This window comes from Salvelinus fontinalis, chromosome 32, assembly GCF_029448725.1.
Source record: "Salvelinus fontinalis isolate EN_2023a chromosome 32, ASM2944872v1, whole genome shotgun sequence".
Taxonomy (NCBI): Eukaryota; Metazoa; Chordata; class Actinopteri; order Salmoniformes; family Salmonidae; genus Salvelinus; species Salvelinus fontinalis.
Window position 1 is genome coordinate 25,245,114 of NC_074696.1, and position 16,465 is coordinate 25,261,578.

At 41.8% G+C, this 16,465-nt stretch overlaps 1 protein-coding gene across 5 annotated transcripts in view; it reads left to right on the top strand.

The window, feature by feature from the left end:
* Positions 1–16,465, top strand: part of LOC129830971 (CUB and sushi domain-containing protein 3-like) — a 759,188-nt gene that overhangs the window by 523,318 nt on the left and 219,405 nt on the right. For all 5 annotated transcript variants that reach the window (XM_055893871.1, XM_055893869.1, XM_055893870.1 and 2 more), the window contains exons 22-25: positions 441–610; positions 1,180–1,336; positions 8,630–8,821; positions 15,228–15,354. In XM_055893871.1, the coding sequence (XP_055749846.1) occupies positions 441–610; positions 1,180–1,336; positions 8,630–8,821; positions 15,228–15,354 (646 nt within the window). The remainder of the gene's footprint in view (positions 1–440; positions 611–1,179; positions 1,337–8,629; positions 8,822–15,227; positions 15,355–16,465) is intronic.

Sequence of the window (16,465 nt, forward strand, 5' to 3'; positions counted from 1 at the left end):
CAGTGTCAGGGTCCAGAGCCCCGATCCCAGGCCTTGTAGTTGAGCTCTGAGCAGCGACATGAATAATAATAATAACCCAGGAAGTCTATTCTGTCAGTTCCAATTCCAGATTTGCTTTTGAGCCCTCTAGATGGTTTACATCTATGGTATCCAGGCACAACATCCGAGGCAGGAATCAGAACAAGAAAGCGACGATTCATGTTTCATGTGATTTACATCCAGGATGTGTCCATAGTGGTGAACTAGTACTGTACGTAAATACATGTGATCAAACGTGCTGTTATATATGAACTGAAAATGATGTGTATGTAAAATGTCATGTAAAAAGAAAAAGGTTGACATTTTTATTACCCTGACGATAGACCGTCGTTGTCACATGCACTTTCCAATGGTGTTGTTTTGTTCTCTCTACTTCTGTCCTCCATTTCTCCATCCTGTAGCCGAGTGCGGCTCATCTGTCATAAACAATGAGGGGATTATGTTGTCGCCGAACTACCCAATGAACTACGAGAACAACCATGAGTGCATCTACAGCATCCAGGTGCAGGCTGGGAAGGGAATCAACATCTCTGCCAGGACCTTCCATCTGGCACAGGGGGACATTCTCAAGGTACTGGTCTCCCCCCTCCCTCTCTCTCTCTCTCTCTCTCTCTCTCTCTCTCTCTCTCTCTCTCTCTCTCTCTCTCTCTCTCTCTCTCTCTCTCTCTCTCTCTCTCTCTCTCTCTCTCTCTCTCTCTCTCTCTCTCTCTCTCTCTCTCTCTCTCTCTCTCTCTCTCTCTCTGCTGGAGTGTATAGTACTCCTGTGATGGTCAATGACACTTAAGCATGTGGATTCTGTCCATGGTAATAAGCCTTGTCTGCGCCAGATAAATAGTGGCATGGATTCTTAAGTAGCTCTTCCAGTAGCCTGGAATCCAACTGAATTTTAACAACGTGTTGCCTCAAGATCAGCCCTCATTGAGTTAAGAATGGGCATCTTTAACAAGGACCTACCCTCTCCTGTCATAAACCATTAGCACCTGTAATCCGGTACATTCTTTATTAGACAGTGATAATAATCAGACTAAAAAGGCAATACTTTACACACTTGACATTACAATGACATATACACGTTCATGAAAACAAAGTCATACTTTGCAATGAACAGAACTGAACTAAAGGGTACTCTTCTCTTTGCAGATTTATGATGGTAAAGACAGCATGGCCCATGTCCTAGGGGCATTCACAGGCTCATCCATGCTGGGTCTAACCCTCATCAGTACCTCAAACCACCTGTGGCTGGAGTTCTACTCTGACCCGGAGTCCACTGGAGAGGGCTTCAAGCTGGTTTACTCTAGTAAGTTACCAACCAGTCAGTGTGCAGTGGTTCTGAAAACATGTGTTATAATATATAAAAATAAGGAAAGAAAGTTACACACTTTAATGGGTAAACATAACCAATGTTTATACCCTGAAGAAGGCACTGCGTTGCCTAAACATTGGTTAGTTTTAGCCATTAAATTGTTATGAACATAATATAAAGTGTGACTTTTTTCCCCTATTTCTATTAGAGGTCGACCGATTATGATTTTTCAACGCTGATAACGATACCGATTATTGGAGGACCAAAAAAAGACGCTACCGATTAATCAGCCGATTTTTATATACATATTTGTAATAATGACAATTACAACAATACTGAATGAACACTTTTATTTTAACTTAATATAATACATAAATAAAATCAATTTAGTCACAAATAAATAATGAAACATGTTCAATTTGGTTTAAATAATGCAAAAACACAGTGTTGGAGAAGAAAGTAAAAGTGCAATATGTGCCATGTAAAAAATCTAACGTTTAAATTCCTTGCTCAGAACATGAGAACATATGAAAGTTGGTGGTTTCTTTTAACATGAGCCTTCAATATTCTCAGTTAAGAAGTTTTAGGATGTAGTAATTCTAGGACTTATAGGACTATTTCTTTATAAACCATTTGTATTTCATATACCTTTGACTATTAGATGTTCTTATAGGCACTATAGTATTGCCAGCCTAATCTCGAGAGTTAATAGGCTTGAAGTCAATAACAGCGCTGTGAAGAGCTGCTGGCAAACGCAGGAAAGTGCTGTTTATATGAATGCTTACGAGCCTGCTGCTGCCTACCACCGCTCAGTCAGACTGCTCTATCATAAAATCATAGATTTAATTATAATATAATAAACACACAGAAATACGAGCCTTAGGTCATTAATATGGTCAAATCCGGAAACTATCATTTTGAAAACAAAACGTTTATTCTTTCAGTGAAATATGGAACCGTTATATATTTTATCGAATGGGGGCAACCCTAAGTCTAAATACTGCTGTTACATTGCACAACCTTCAATGTTATGTCATAACTACGTAAAATTCTGGCAAATTAATTACGGTCTTTGTTAGGAAGAAATGTTTTTCACACAGTTCACAATGAGCCAGGTGACCCAAACTGCTGCATATACCCTGACTCTGCTTGCACTGAATGCAAGCGAAGTGACACAATTTCCCTAGTTAATATTGCCTGCTAACATGAATTTCTTTATGCAGGTTTAAAAAAATATACTTGTGTATTGATTTTAATAAAGGCGTAAATGTTTATGGTTAGGTACATTGGTGCAACGATTGTGCTTTTTTCGTGAATGCACTTTTGTTAAATCATCACCCGTTTGGCGAAGTTGAAGTAGGCTGTGATTCGATGATAAATTAACAGGCTGATTATATGCAACGCAGGACAAGCTAGTTAAATTAGTAATATCATCAACCATGTGTAGTTAACTAGTGATTATGTTAAGATTGATTGTTTTTTATAAAATAAGTTTAATGCTAGCTAGCAACTTACCTTGGCTCCTTGCTGCACTCGCGTAACAGGTGGTCAGCCTGCCGCAGTCTCCTCGTGGATTGCAATGTAATCGGCCATAATCGGCGTCCAAAAATGCAGATTACCGATTGTTATGAAAACTTGAAATCGGTCGACCTCTAATTTCTATACAGTTTACCCTCCGTTAGTCAGCACCTCTACAAACATTTTGAGGTATGCATCAGCTCAATGTCTTTTTACTGCATCAACTCTAATAACTTTCATTAACAGGTGGTTATTAGGCATGTGTTAAGGATTTGCTGAACAATTGTTTACAAATTGTTAGTCAATGCGTTTTACTGGATCTGTTATTGGCTTATTCTAAAATGTTTCCTTGGTTCCTATGGATTCAGCGGGGGATGGGGGTCATCCTATGATTGATGCTTTAGCTAGGACCCTAATATAAGTCTTCCTGTGGGAGTGGGACATGGGCTGTATGTGAAAGTAGCTGGTCATGTGATGTGTTACGTCATCTTTGTCAGGATTCCCAATCATATTGATATTTATGAGAAATAGAGTGTCAGGTGTTCACTCTAGATATATAATCACACACCAGTTATTTTCCCACTACAGTCAGTCTTTCCATCTGCCTTGTAAAACAAGTAGGACTTAAAGGGGTGATTGCTTCATAACTTTTTGAATTTTTTTTAACAGCAGATTGCCCCTTTAAAGGGCATTAGAATTTTGTTGACAGCCAGTAGTGGATTTCAAGGGAATATTCCACAGCTTGGTCCAAGGTATTATCAATTACCTGAAAAATAACCTCTACACTTGTCTTTGTTGACCTTGTCCTTGCCCCTCACACAAAACCAGGCTATGTACCACCGCAGACACATAAAAACCACACGCATTCATCTTTAATACCATTTGTTGCGCTAGCTGGTAGCTAGCCTGTGTAACATTGGACAGGGTGTTAGTTCTGAGAGAGAAAAAACCCTATTAACCCACTGGTGGGCAATCTACTAAATCCGTGTCTAGTGGGAGATTTCATTCCACCTGCAAGATTAGCTGTTTGATTGCATAATAAAGGTCAGTGGAAGCCCAGGGCTAAGTCCCAAATGACACCCTATTTCCTGCATAGTGCACTACTTTTGACCTGAGACCTATTGGTTATCCAATGGTGGTGCACTATAGGGAATAGGTTGTAAATTGGGACAGTCAAGTAGCAGGCGGTGAGGCCACCACAGTTCAGCCACCACAATGGTTGGAGTGTGATTAAAAAATAAATAGAACTCAGTCTAAGTATTTTCCGGACCCAGACTTTTGTTTCCGGTTGAATGCTATGAGACAATGACCTGTAATTAACGTGCAATCAGTGTGCTTGGTGAAAATTGCCACCGTTAGTCAGTCCCAGTATCCTCCTGCCTCCACCACACACTATGTTAAGTTCAGTCAACCTTGTTTTTCTCTCAGTATAGTACAGTACATTGCTGTCATGGTAACTACTAAGTAGTCTATGAGTGCTGTGCTAGACATGAACGTTTATTCCCAAGTTCAGGGTGTACAGTTAATTGGAGGAGGGGCGGGTGGAGCAAATGGAAGAGGGTTTTGTATTTTGAAAGGTAGCTGTCATTGTTCTGAGGAGAGGACTGAGGCATACGTCTCATTTTAGCTTGGTTGCATTCTCATATGAGAGAGCAGAGTTCAAACCTGCGAATAGGAAATTGTCAGCTACGCTAAGATGTGTGGTGGTGTTTTGAAAGACAAGAAGAAAGGGTAATATAATTATTTATTTCCTATTCCTTTCAGTTCGCTGTGTAATTATGATGCTGTGTGATGATGAGTGCGAAGGAAAACAATTATGAGAAGATAATAACAGGAAGTGTCCCTCACAGAGAGCCGGCCCACGCTCCTCATGTACCGACCAAAAGTTTCAGACACATCTCCAAATTAACCAAGTGCTTATTCCTAATTGTTCTGCCTGCTTAGTACAGGCCCCCTGCCTGCGGGCCCAGTGGGATCCTCCACCCTAACTTTCTCTCTGAGCCTCTAAAGACATACATGCAACGCAGGCAGCACAGAAATAACAGGAAACAGCAGACCGGGATGGTCATTGCACTAATGACCCAAAAAAGAAGAGAGGTGTGTGTGGTCAAATCATATGCCTCCATGCCTGTGTGCTTGTGTCCACCCTAGCAAAAGTAAAGTTTGTGTTAACATCACAGACCTGGTTTCAAAACGTGTTTCAAAGCTGAGCTTGATTGACCTCGCCAGAGGTAATGGATGGAACCAATTGAGTAGCCCCAAAAAGTGTAAGCCCCGGCCATGTGGAACTTTAGGCAGGCTCAAGCGAATGTTCCAATCCTATTTGAACCCAGGTGTGTGCCAAAGGGGCGGTGTTGCAATCTACTGCAAAGATAGCCTGCAGAGTTCTGTATTACTATCCAAGTCTGTACCCAAACAATTCGAGCTTCTACTTCTAAAAATGCACTTTTCCAGAAACAAGTCTCTTACTGTTGCCGCTTGCTATAGACCACGCTCTGCCCGCAGCTGTGCCCTCGACACCATATGTGAATTGATTGCCCCCCATCTATCGTCTGAGCTCGTGCTACTAGGTGACCTAAACTGGGACATGCTTAACACCCCGGCCATCCTACAATCTAAGCGTGATGCCCTCAATCTCACACAAATGATCAATGAACCTACCAGGTACAACCCCAAATCCGTAAACACGGGCACCCTCATAGATATCATCCTAACTAACTCGCCCTCCAAATACACCTCTGCTGTTTTCAATCAAAATCTCAGCGATCACTGCCTCATTGCCTGCATCCGTAATGGGTCTGCGACCAAACGACCACCCATCATCACTGTCAAACGCTCCCTAAAACACTTCTGCGAGCAGGCCTTACTAATCGACCTGGCCGGGGTATCCTGGAATGACATTGACCTCCTCCCGTCAATAGAGGATGCCTGGTTATTCTTTAAAAGTGCCTTCCTCACCATCTTAAATAAGCATGCCCCATTCAAAAAAAAATGAACTAGGAATAGATATAGTCCATGGTTCACTCCAGACCTGTCTGCCCTTGACCAGCACAAAAACATCCTGTGGCGTTGTGCATTAGCATCGAATAGCCCCTGTGATATGCAACTTTTCAGGGAAGTTAGGAACAAATATACACAGGCAGTTAGGAAAGCTAAGGATAGCTTTTTCAAACAGAAATTTGCATCCTGTAGTACAAACTCAAAAAAGTTCTGGGACACTGTAAAGTCCATGGAGAATAAGAGCACCTCCTCCCAGCTGCCCACTGCTGAGGCTAGGAAACACTGTTACCACTGATATATCCACTATAATTGAGAATTTCAATAAGCATTTCTCTACGGCTGGCCATGCTTTCCACCTGGCTACCCCTACCCCGGTAAACTGCCCGGCACCCTCCACAGCAACCCGCCAAAGCCCCCACCATGTCTTCTTCACCCAAATCCAGATAGCTGATGTTTTGAAAGAGCTGCAAAATCTGGACCCGTACAAATCAGCCGGGCTAGACAATCTGGACCCTCTCTTTCTAAAATGATCTGCCGAAATTGTTGCAACCCCTATTACTAGCCTGTTCAGCCTCTCTTTTGTATCGTCTGAGATTCCCAAAGATTGGAAAGCTGCCACGGTCATCCCCCTCTTCAAAGGGAGTGACACTCTAGACCCAAACTGCTACAGACCTATATTTATCCTACCCTATCTTTCTAAGGTCTTCGAAAGCCAAGTTAACAAACAGATTACCGACTATTTTGAATCCCACCGTACCTTCTCCGCTATGCAATCTGGTTTCAGAGCTGGTCATGGGTGCACCTCAGCCACGCTCAAGGTCCTAAACGACATCATAACCGCCATCGATAAGAGACATTACTGTGTAGCCGTATTCATCGACCTGGCCAAGGCTTTCAACTCTGTCAATCACCGTATTCTTATTGGCAGACCCCATAGCCTTGGTTTCTCAAATGATTGCCTCGCCTGGTTTACCAACTACTTCTCTGATAGAGTTCAGTGTGTCAAATCGGAGGGCCTGTTGTCCGGACCTCTGTCAGTCTCTATGGGGGTGCCACAGGGTTCAATTCTCGGGCCGACTCTCTTCTCTGTATACATCAATGATGTCGCTCTTGCTGCTGGTGATTCTCTGATCCACCTCTATGCAGACGACACCATGATGTATACTGAGGCCCTTCTTTGGACACTGTGTTAACTAACCTCCAGACGAGCTTCAATGCCATAAAACTCTCCTTCCGTTGCCTACAACTGCTCTTAAATGCAAGTAAAAGGAAATGCATGCTATTCAATCGATCACTGTCCGCACCTGCCTGCCCATCCAGCATCCCTACTCTGGACGGCTCTGACTTAGAATACGTGGACAACTACAATACCTAGGTGTCTGGTTAGACTGTAAACTCTCCTTCCAGACTCACTTTAAGCATCTCCAATCCAAAATTAAATCTAGAATCGGATTCCTATATCGCAACAAAGCATCCTTCACTCATGCTGCCAAACATACCCTCGTAAAACTGACCATCCTACCGATCTTCGACTTCGGCGATATCATCTATAAAATAGCCTCCAACACTCTACTCAACAAATTGGATGCAGTCTATCACAGTGTCATCCGTTTTGTCACCAAAGCCCCATACACTACCCGCCACTGCAACCTGTACGCTCTCTTTGGTTGGCCCTCGCTTCATACTCGTCGCCAAACCCACTGGCTACAGGTTATCTACAAGTCTCTGCTAGGTAAAGCCCCGCCTTATCTCAGCTCACTGGTCACCATAGCAGCACCCACTCGTAGCACGCGCTCCAGCAGGTATATCTCACTGGTCACCCCCAAAGCCAACCTCCTTTGGTCGCTTTTCCTTCCAGTTCTCGGCTGCCAATGACTGGAACAAACTGCAAAAATCACTGAAGCTGGAGACTCATATCTCCCTCACTAGCTTTAAGCACCACCTGTCAGAGCAGCTCACAGATCACTGCACCTATACATAGCCCATCTGTAAACAGCTCATCTATCTACCTCATCCCCATACTGTATATATTTATGTATCTTGCTCCTTTGCACCCCAGTATCTCTACTTGCACATTCATCTTCTGCACATCTACCATTCCAGTGTTTAATTGCTATATTGTAATTACTTCCTATTTATTGCCTTAACTCCCTTATCTTACCTCATTTCCACTCACTGTATATAGACTTTTTGTTTTCTTTTTTTCTACTGTATTATTGACTGTATGTTTTGTTTATTCCATGTGTAACTCTGTGTTGTATGTGTCGAATTGCTATGCTTTATCTTGACCATGTCGCAGTTGCAAATGAGAACTTGTTCTCAACTAGCCTACCTGGTTAAATAAAGGTAAAATAAAATGTAAAAAATAAATTGGGACCTTGTCCTACACTGCCAAAAGGAAGATGAGCCTCTGAGCCTGTTTCCTCTTCATGTGTCTTGTGTCTTCTTTCTAGGGAGTCTTTCCTGACCACTGTGCTTCTGCTTATTCGTTGGAGTCTACACTCTTGGAAAAAAGGGTTCGAAAGGGTTCTTTGTAGAGGGATAGGATTCTACAAAGAACCATTTTAATTACAAATAATTTGTAGACTGCAAATTGACCGCAAGAAACAGGTATAATGTTTGGGGGACAAACCAAAGAACCCTACAGGGTTCTATTTATAACTTTTTTCTGAGTGTAAGTTGGGTTACTATAGAGCCCTTTTTGACAACTGCCCATGAGAAAGGGGCTTTATAAATAAATTTGATTGATTGGCCCTCCCTTTCTTCCAGGCTTTGAGCTTTCCCACTGCGAGGACCCCGGGGTACCCCAGTTTGGCTTCAAGGTCAACGACCAGGGACACTTCTCTGGAAGCACCATCACCTATAGGTGCAACCCTGGCTACACCCTGCACGGCAGCGGAATTCTCAAGTGTATGACCGGAGAGAGACGTGCCTGGGACAACGTCCTGCCCTCTTGCATCGGTAAGGGAACTAAGTAAATAGGACTGTGCACGTGTGCATATACAAGCACACACAGACATACTGTATGCACACACTACCAACCCACACTGGTAAACTCCTATGGCCAGGAACAACTGACATCTCTTAGCATAGCGGATTGGTAGACGGCTCCCTTCATCTATTTTCAACTAATATTAGCCCACAGTGCTTCTCCCAGGTAACCTAGCAGTAGTACAGTACTCCAGCACAACCCAAGCCCTCCTCTTCTCTCTTTATGTCAAGTTAACCACAGAAGAAAAAGTAACCACAGGTCCCTCCCATTTGTCACAATGATCTAAGCTGCAGCCAATGTGCCTCACCAGCTGCATACTGTATTAACCAGGCTAGGGGAGTGCAGACCAGACCAGGCAGAGCTCCTGCATGTCATTGATATGCAGCAGGAGAACAACCTGCACTGCAGGCTGCAGCTATGTAATATCCATTAATCAAGAGGGTTTAATTCAGCCTTATGTTGCACTATGTCCTCTTAATTGAACTTTGTCTAAAAATGTGCAGTGCTTTGCATTTCTTAAAGTGAATACAAATATATTTGTTTTTTCCTTTACTTTTGAATGAGTAATGTCTTGGAGAGATTGGTGTATGTGAGAGTTGGATTAAACTAGCCAATACAGACTGGAGATATCTTCAATCTCCGAGGTAGATTGTACAGATGACATTGAAGTTCTTGGTTGAAAGTGGGAATTTGTCCTCATTGGAGTAGGCACATGATGAGTATTGTGATAGCTATCGTTAGTTCCTTGATTATACTGATTGATCCTAATTAGATTCAAAGAAGGGTGCCCTTGGTGACTTCAAATCAGATTGAATCTCACTATGATTCAGTTTGAACTAGATCTGATTAACCCCATCCTGTCAGTCTCTTTTATGAGGAAGCGATACAATGTACACTAGGACCAGCCTTTACAGCAACAACAAAATGTACAATTTGGAGTTTCACATGTGAAAACATGAATGGCCCCACATGAAATAGCTGTTTTCACATGTGAAACCATATTTTCACTTGTATTACATTTATAGTTCACATGTTAACGTCACCTTTTCACATGTGAGGAGAAAAACATGATTTTTGCAGTTGTGAATTGCAGTTGCACATGTGAAAAACTTTTTCATGTGAAATTCACATTTTTAATAGAACATTTCAATGTGAAAAACAAACACATGTGAAAAACAAATTTGTAAGAAAACTCCACAAAAATTTTAGTTTTGGCCTCCCGAGTGGCACAGCGGTCTAAGTCACTGCATCGCAGTGCTAGAGGTGTAAATACAGACCCGGGTTTGATCCCAGGCTGTGTCGCAGGGAGACCCGTGTGGCGGCGCACAATTGGCACAGCATCGTCCGGGTTAGGGAAGGGTTTGTGCGGCCAGGATGTCCTTGTCCCATCACGATCTAGACTTCTAGTGGCAGGCCAGTCGCATGCACACTGACTTAGGTCGCCAGTTTGTATTTGTATTTATTATGGATCCCCATTACTCTTCCTGGGGTACGGCAAAATGAAGGCGGTTATACACTTTTAAAAACGTTACAATACATTTATTGCAAAATTCACAACACACTATGTATGAGCCCTCAGGCCCATACTCCACTACCACATATCTACAACACAAAATCCATGTGTACATGTGTGTATAGTGTGTATGTTATCATGTGTGTGTGTGTGCATGTGTCTGTGCCTATGTTTGTGTTGCTTCACAGTCCCCGCTGTTTTTTATCATCTACTGCTTGCATCAGTTACCTGATGTGGAATAGAGTTCCATGTAGTCATGGCTCTATGTAGTACTGTGAGCATCCCATAGTCTGTTCTGGACTTGGGGACTGTGAAGAGACCATTTGTACAGTGTTTCCTCCGACACATTGGTGCGGCTGGCTTCCGGGTTAAGCGAGCAGTGTGTCAAGAAGCAGTGTGTCAAGAAGCTTGGCAGGGTCATGTTTCGGAGGACGCATGGCTCTCAACCTTCACCTCTCCCGAGTCTGTACGGGAGTTGCAGCGATGGGACAAGACTGTAACTACCAATTGGATATCACGAAATTGGGGTGAAAAAGGGGGGAGAAAAATGTCACTTTCATATGTGGAATTGCAAGTTCCCAAGTGAAAAACTAATTTGCAGTTTCACATGTAAGAAATCTCCCCGTGACAGTTAGACTTGCTGCTTTTTAGCACATATGAACATAGCAATTACATTTTTTAAACACAATACTAGCCCTCCCAAAGAACTTCCCATATGGATACATATTATAGGCAAGCATATGAGCACATAGTAGTTTTATATACAGTATATAGCTTCCTGGATGTAATATAAAGACTGTAAGTAGTTCAATATTATGCGGATTATTCCAGCCAACATCAATAATAAATATGTAATCATCTGACAGATATACAGTGGTGTAAAGTAACTAAGTAAAAATACTTTTTGGGGGTATCTGTACTTAACTATTTATATTTTTGACAACTTTTACTTTTACTCCACTACATTCCGAAAGAAAATCTGCACTTTCCCTGACATCCAAAAGTACTCGTTACATTTTGAATGCTCAGGTAGGACAGCAATATGGTCCAATTCACGTACCTATCAATATCAATGCATTATTACCCCTACTGCCTCTGATATGGCGGACTTACCAAACACAAATCCTGTGTTTGTAAATTATGTCTCAGTGTTGGAGTGAGCCCCTGGCTGATTGTAAATAAAAATTTGAGCATTTACTTTAACTTTTAACTTTTACTCATGCATGACAATTGAGTACTTTTCCCACCACTGTATTTAATTGCATTTAAAATCAGATACTTTTAGGTGTTTACTCAAGTAGTAAGTGACTTTCACTTTAACTTGAGACAATTTCTATTAAGGTATCTTTACTTTACTCAAGTATGACAATTGAGTACCTTTTCCACTACTGCAGATTTGAAAATACTCTCATCTTCATATCTCCTTATCTCCTTATATTTTAAAGTGGAGTCAGTCATTTTGAATGACCTTTGCAGGAAGTGTGCTTTAGAAATTGGATTACCTACCTTGAAGCAACCTAACTTTTCATATTTCCACCTTTTATTATAACAGATGAAATATTTAGCTATGTTTGATTCTGGTCCGCAGGTGTAGGAGGAGGTGTGAAGAGAGAGCATGCATCCCAATGGCACTCAACTCCCTATGTAGTGCACTACTTTTGACCAGGGCCCATAGGGCTCTTGTCAAAAGCAGTGCACGATATAGGGAGAGGGTGTCATTTGGGATGCAGCTTTGACAGACAGAGTAGAGCATGTGGTTTCTCAGCCAAGATAAGTAATATCCTCTGAGAGGGAACGTAATGCTTTTGAGAGCAAATGCTAAATCAGCACTTTGCTCTGCACTTCCTCAAGTCTAAGTGATAGTGAAGTGTTTTTTATATAGCAAGAGATCAAACTCGGAAAACTGTAAGGTTCTATCAAACTTTATTTAAAGTGCATTTACAATTGCAGCACACATTACAGTAATACAATACAGTACAATTAAAGAAGTAAAAGCAAACAAGAGGCAAGGGTTCTATTTGATCAAAAGTCCTGGGCCCATGTCCACAAAGCATCCACAAAACATCTCACCAAGTCTGGAACCCTCAGGACCCCGAACAGCTTCTACCTCCAAGCCATAAGACTGCTAAATAGTTAGCTACTAAATAGCTACCTGTCCTGTCTGCATTGACACTTTTTGCTCTAAGGTTTTTGTCTCATCACATACACTGCTGCTACTGTTTATTATCTGTCACTTTATTCCTGGTTATATGTACATATCTACCTCAATTACCTTGTAACCCTGCACATCTGTACTAGTACTAGTACCCTTTTCTTTCTGCATTGTTGGGAGTGAGCCTTTCACTGTTAGTCTATACCTGTTGTTTATGGATCATGTGACGAATAACATTTCATTTGATTGAATGTTTGCCTTGTGAGGATTGAGCTCCACAGGATGTTGGTTTAGAGCATTGGTTTAGAGCATACAAGCATTTCACTACACCCGCAATAATATCTGCTAAACATGTGAATGCGACCAATAAAATGTTATTTGATTTAGAGGGAGGAGGCTTTTTCTCCCTCCCTCCCTCCCTCCCTCCCTCCCTCCTTCCCTCCCTTATCTAAAAATGTTTTGTGTTAATGTTGAGTATTAATCAACTAGCGATCTGCATTTTGTGAGTTAGGCTTCATTGAACTAAGGGTGAGAGATTGAGAGGGAAAGAGAGAGAGAGAGAGGACTAAGAGTGAGAGATTGAGAGAGAAAGAGAGATTGAGAGAGAGAGGACTAGGGGTGAGAGATTGAGAGGGAAAGAGAGATTGAGAGAGACAGGACTAAGGGTGAGAGATTGAGAGAGAGAACTAAGGGTGAGAGATTGTGAGGGAAAAATAGATTGAGAGAGAGAGGACTAAGGGTGAGAGATTGAGAGGGAGAGAGATTGAGAGAGAGAGGACTAAGGGTGAGAGATTGAGAGGGAAAGAGAGATTGAGAGAGAGAGGACTAAGGGTGAAAGATTGAGAGGGAAAGAGAGATTGAGAGAGAGAGGACTAAGGGTGAGAGATTGAGAGTGAAAGAGAGAGAGAGAGAGAGAGAGAGAGAGAGAGAGAGAGAGAGAGAGAGAGAGAGAGAGAGAGAGATAGAGAGAGAGAGAGAGAGAGAGAGAGAGAGAGAGGACTAAGAGTGAGATATTGAAAGAGAAAGAGCGATTGAGAGAGAGATGACTAAGGGTGAGAGATTGAGAAGGAAAGAGAGATTGAGAGAGAGGGGACTAATGTTGAGAGATTGAGAGAGATTGAGAGAGAGGGGACTACGGGTGATAGATTGAGAGAGACAGACAGAGATGGGCATTTAAAGTTGGTTAATCAAGTGATAGTGGAGGTAGACTGATAATGGGCGGGTTATGTAAGCCTCAGCGGCCCTGGAAGCAGTCAGCAGGAAGCATTCAGCAAGAAAAGCATCAGCAAGAGAAGCAGTTAGCAGGCCTCATGTTCAGCGTTGGGCTCGTTTCCCGTGTGATTGATGTCCCGCAGCAGAACAAAACATGCCAGGCGGCAGGCGCACTGCAGCACTCCGGGTTTTGGTGGCACCGAGACTGACACTGCCACACAACCACCAGGGCACTGCCATCCTGTCAGGGAAGGTTTTGGGCTGGCTGCTTATTACTCTGACAGTATTGTATCCCAGATGGCACCCTATTTCCTATGTAGTACACTATAGGGTGCCATTTGGGACATTGCCCAGGAATCTGCAAACACTCTCGGGCGCGTTATTGTTTTATTGAGATGATTCGCATGGCTTGGCTTCACATTCTCAAGAGGAGCAGTAGACATTTGTTTGCAGCCACCCACTAATTATTTCCTGTCAGCTGTGTACGTGTGTGTGTACATTTGTGTTGTGTACATGTGTGTGTATGGGTGTGCACTATAGGCCCTTGTCAAAAGTAGTGTACTATATAGGGAATAGGATGCCATTTGGGCCATTTGGGACGCAGGCCAAGAATCTGCAAACACTCTCGGGTGTTATTGACAGTGGTGGAAAAATTACCCTATTGTCACACCTGAGAAAAAGTAAAGATACCTTAATAGAAAATTACTCAAGTAAAAGTGAAAGTCACTCAGTAAAATACTACTTCAGTAAGTCTGAAAGTATTTGGTTTTAAATATACTTAAGTATAAAAAGTAAAAGTGTAAATCATTTCAAATTCCTTATAAGCAAAGCAGACGCCACCATTTTCTTGTTTTTAAGTTATGTGTAGCCAGCTGCACACTCTAACACGCATACATAATTTATAAGCGAAATATGTGTGTTTAGTGAGTCTGCCAGATCACAGGCAGTAGGTGACCAGGGATGTTCTCTTGATAAGTGAATGAATTACTCTTGACACTTTTGGGTGTCAGAGAAAATGTATAGAATAAAAAGTACATTATTTTCTACAGGAATGTAGTGAAGTAAATGTTGTCAAAAATATAAATAATAAAGTTGAAGTACAGATATCCCAAAAAACGACTTATGTAGTACTTTAAAGTATTTTTGCTTAAGTACTTTACACCATTGGTTATTGATCCATTGAGATGATTCACATGGCTCGGCTTCACATTTTCAAGAGGAGCGGTAGACTTGTTACATTTCTTTGCCAGCCACCCACTAATTATTTCCCCTTAGCTGTGTATACGTGTGTGTACATGTGTGTTTGTGTACGCGTGTGGGCATGTTCTTGTGTGTGAGAAAGCGTGCATACATCCCTGTCCCTGCATGCATCTTTTGAATGTGTCACTGCAAAACTCAGCTCTGATACCCTTTCACAGTATCTCCTTCAATGTATCTCCATAGCAACAGATACATGTATATCTTGTTTTCATTATATTTCTATTGTTTCTCCTTACAGCTGAATGTGGAGGAAAGTTCACAGGCGAGTCGTCTGGACGCATCCTGTCCCCTGGATACCCATTCCCCTACGACAACAACCTCCGTTGCACCTGGATTATCGAGGTGGACTCTGGCAACATCGTTAGGTACTGATCAATTAGTATTCATCAAGAATCCTCCTTTTCAAGTATTCTCCTATCATGTCTCATCTCTGTGCATTTCAACAGCCAAGATAAAGGCCAACTCTTGTAATATATGCCTAACAAAAGTACAAGGCTACAGCCCTCTCTCACACACTCTCACACACTCTCACACACACACACACACGCACGCACAAGCGTCCAGGCAAGAAGGTAGACATTCTCCAGTGCACCAGTACCCTGTTTTACACTATTAGAAACAAAAAATAATGTTTTAAGTGAGAAGTAAGCATTGATCTAAAGCCAAAATTCACGTGATCCAGCACACAGCTTTGACCTACTACAGTAGCTATGTTGGTCTATTATACTTCAAACAATGTGTAGGCTGGTTGCTTAGGATTCAAACCTTCTCAAACAGCCTAATTCATACTCTTAGAGAAGGTGCTCCCACAATATTATTATTTGTACTCCATACAAGGTAAAGTATTGGATTATTCACACACCCCGCTAAGCCATTATCACATGCCACTACTTTTTCAAGCTTTTGTTATTTTATGAAAGGCATCTTTGCTTTTATACTTATAAGACAATCAGGCTTGATTGAGTGATGTGTTTTATCTTGTAGTAATTTATGTGCTACCTGCCGGTTGTTCATTGCCGTTTAAATTCTAATTTATTTAATCCTTTATTTTAGCAATATATGTCACTGAGAAAAATATATATTTCATAATCACATCCTTTTTTGGTCAGTAGGTGGGCAACATACCATACAGATAGAGAGGTCTAAAGAACCTGTCTGCATTCCTGATTCCTGGAACTATTAGATGAACTGTGTAATATTGACATAATGTCAAAACCCCTTGATTTGCAAACATGGTCCTGTTTTATCAATTGCTGTGCTGACCAATTCTTGTTCATTACCTTTGTCAAATGAATATGTAGCTGAAAGTTATGTTTCTATTTGTATTTATTTTTGCAGTAAAGATGGTGAGACACATTTAGGCCTATATCTATAACACAGGAGATTGGTGGCAACTTACTTGGGGAGAATGGGCTCTTGGTAATGACTGGAGAGGAGTAAGTGGAATGGTATCAAATACATCAAACACATGGTTTC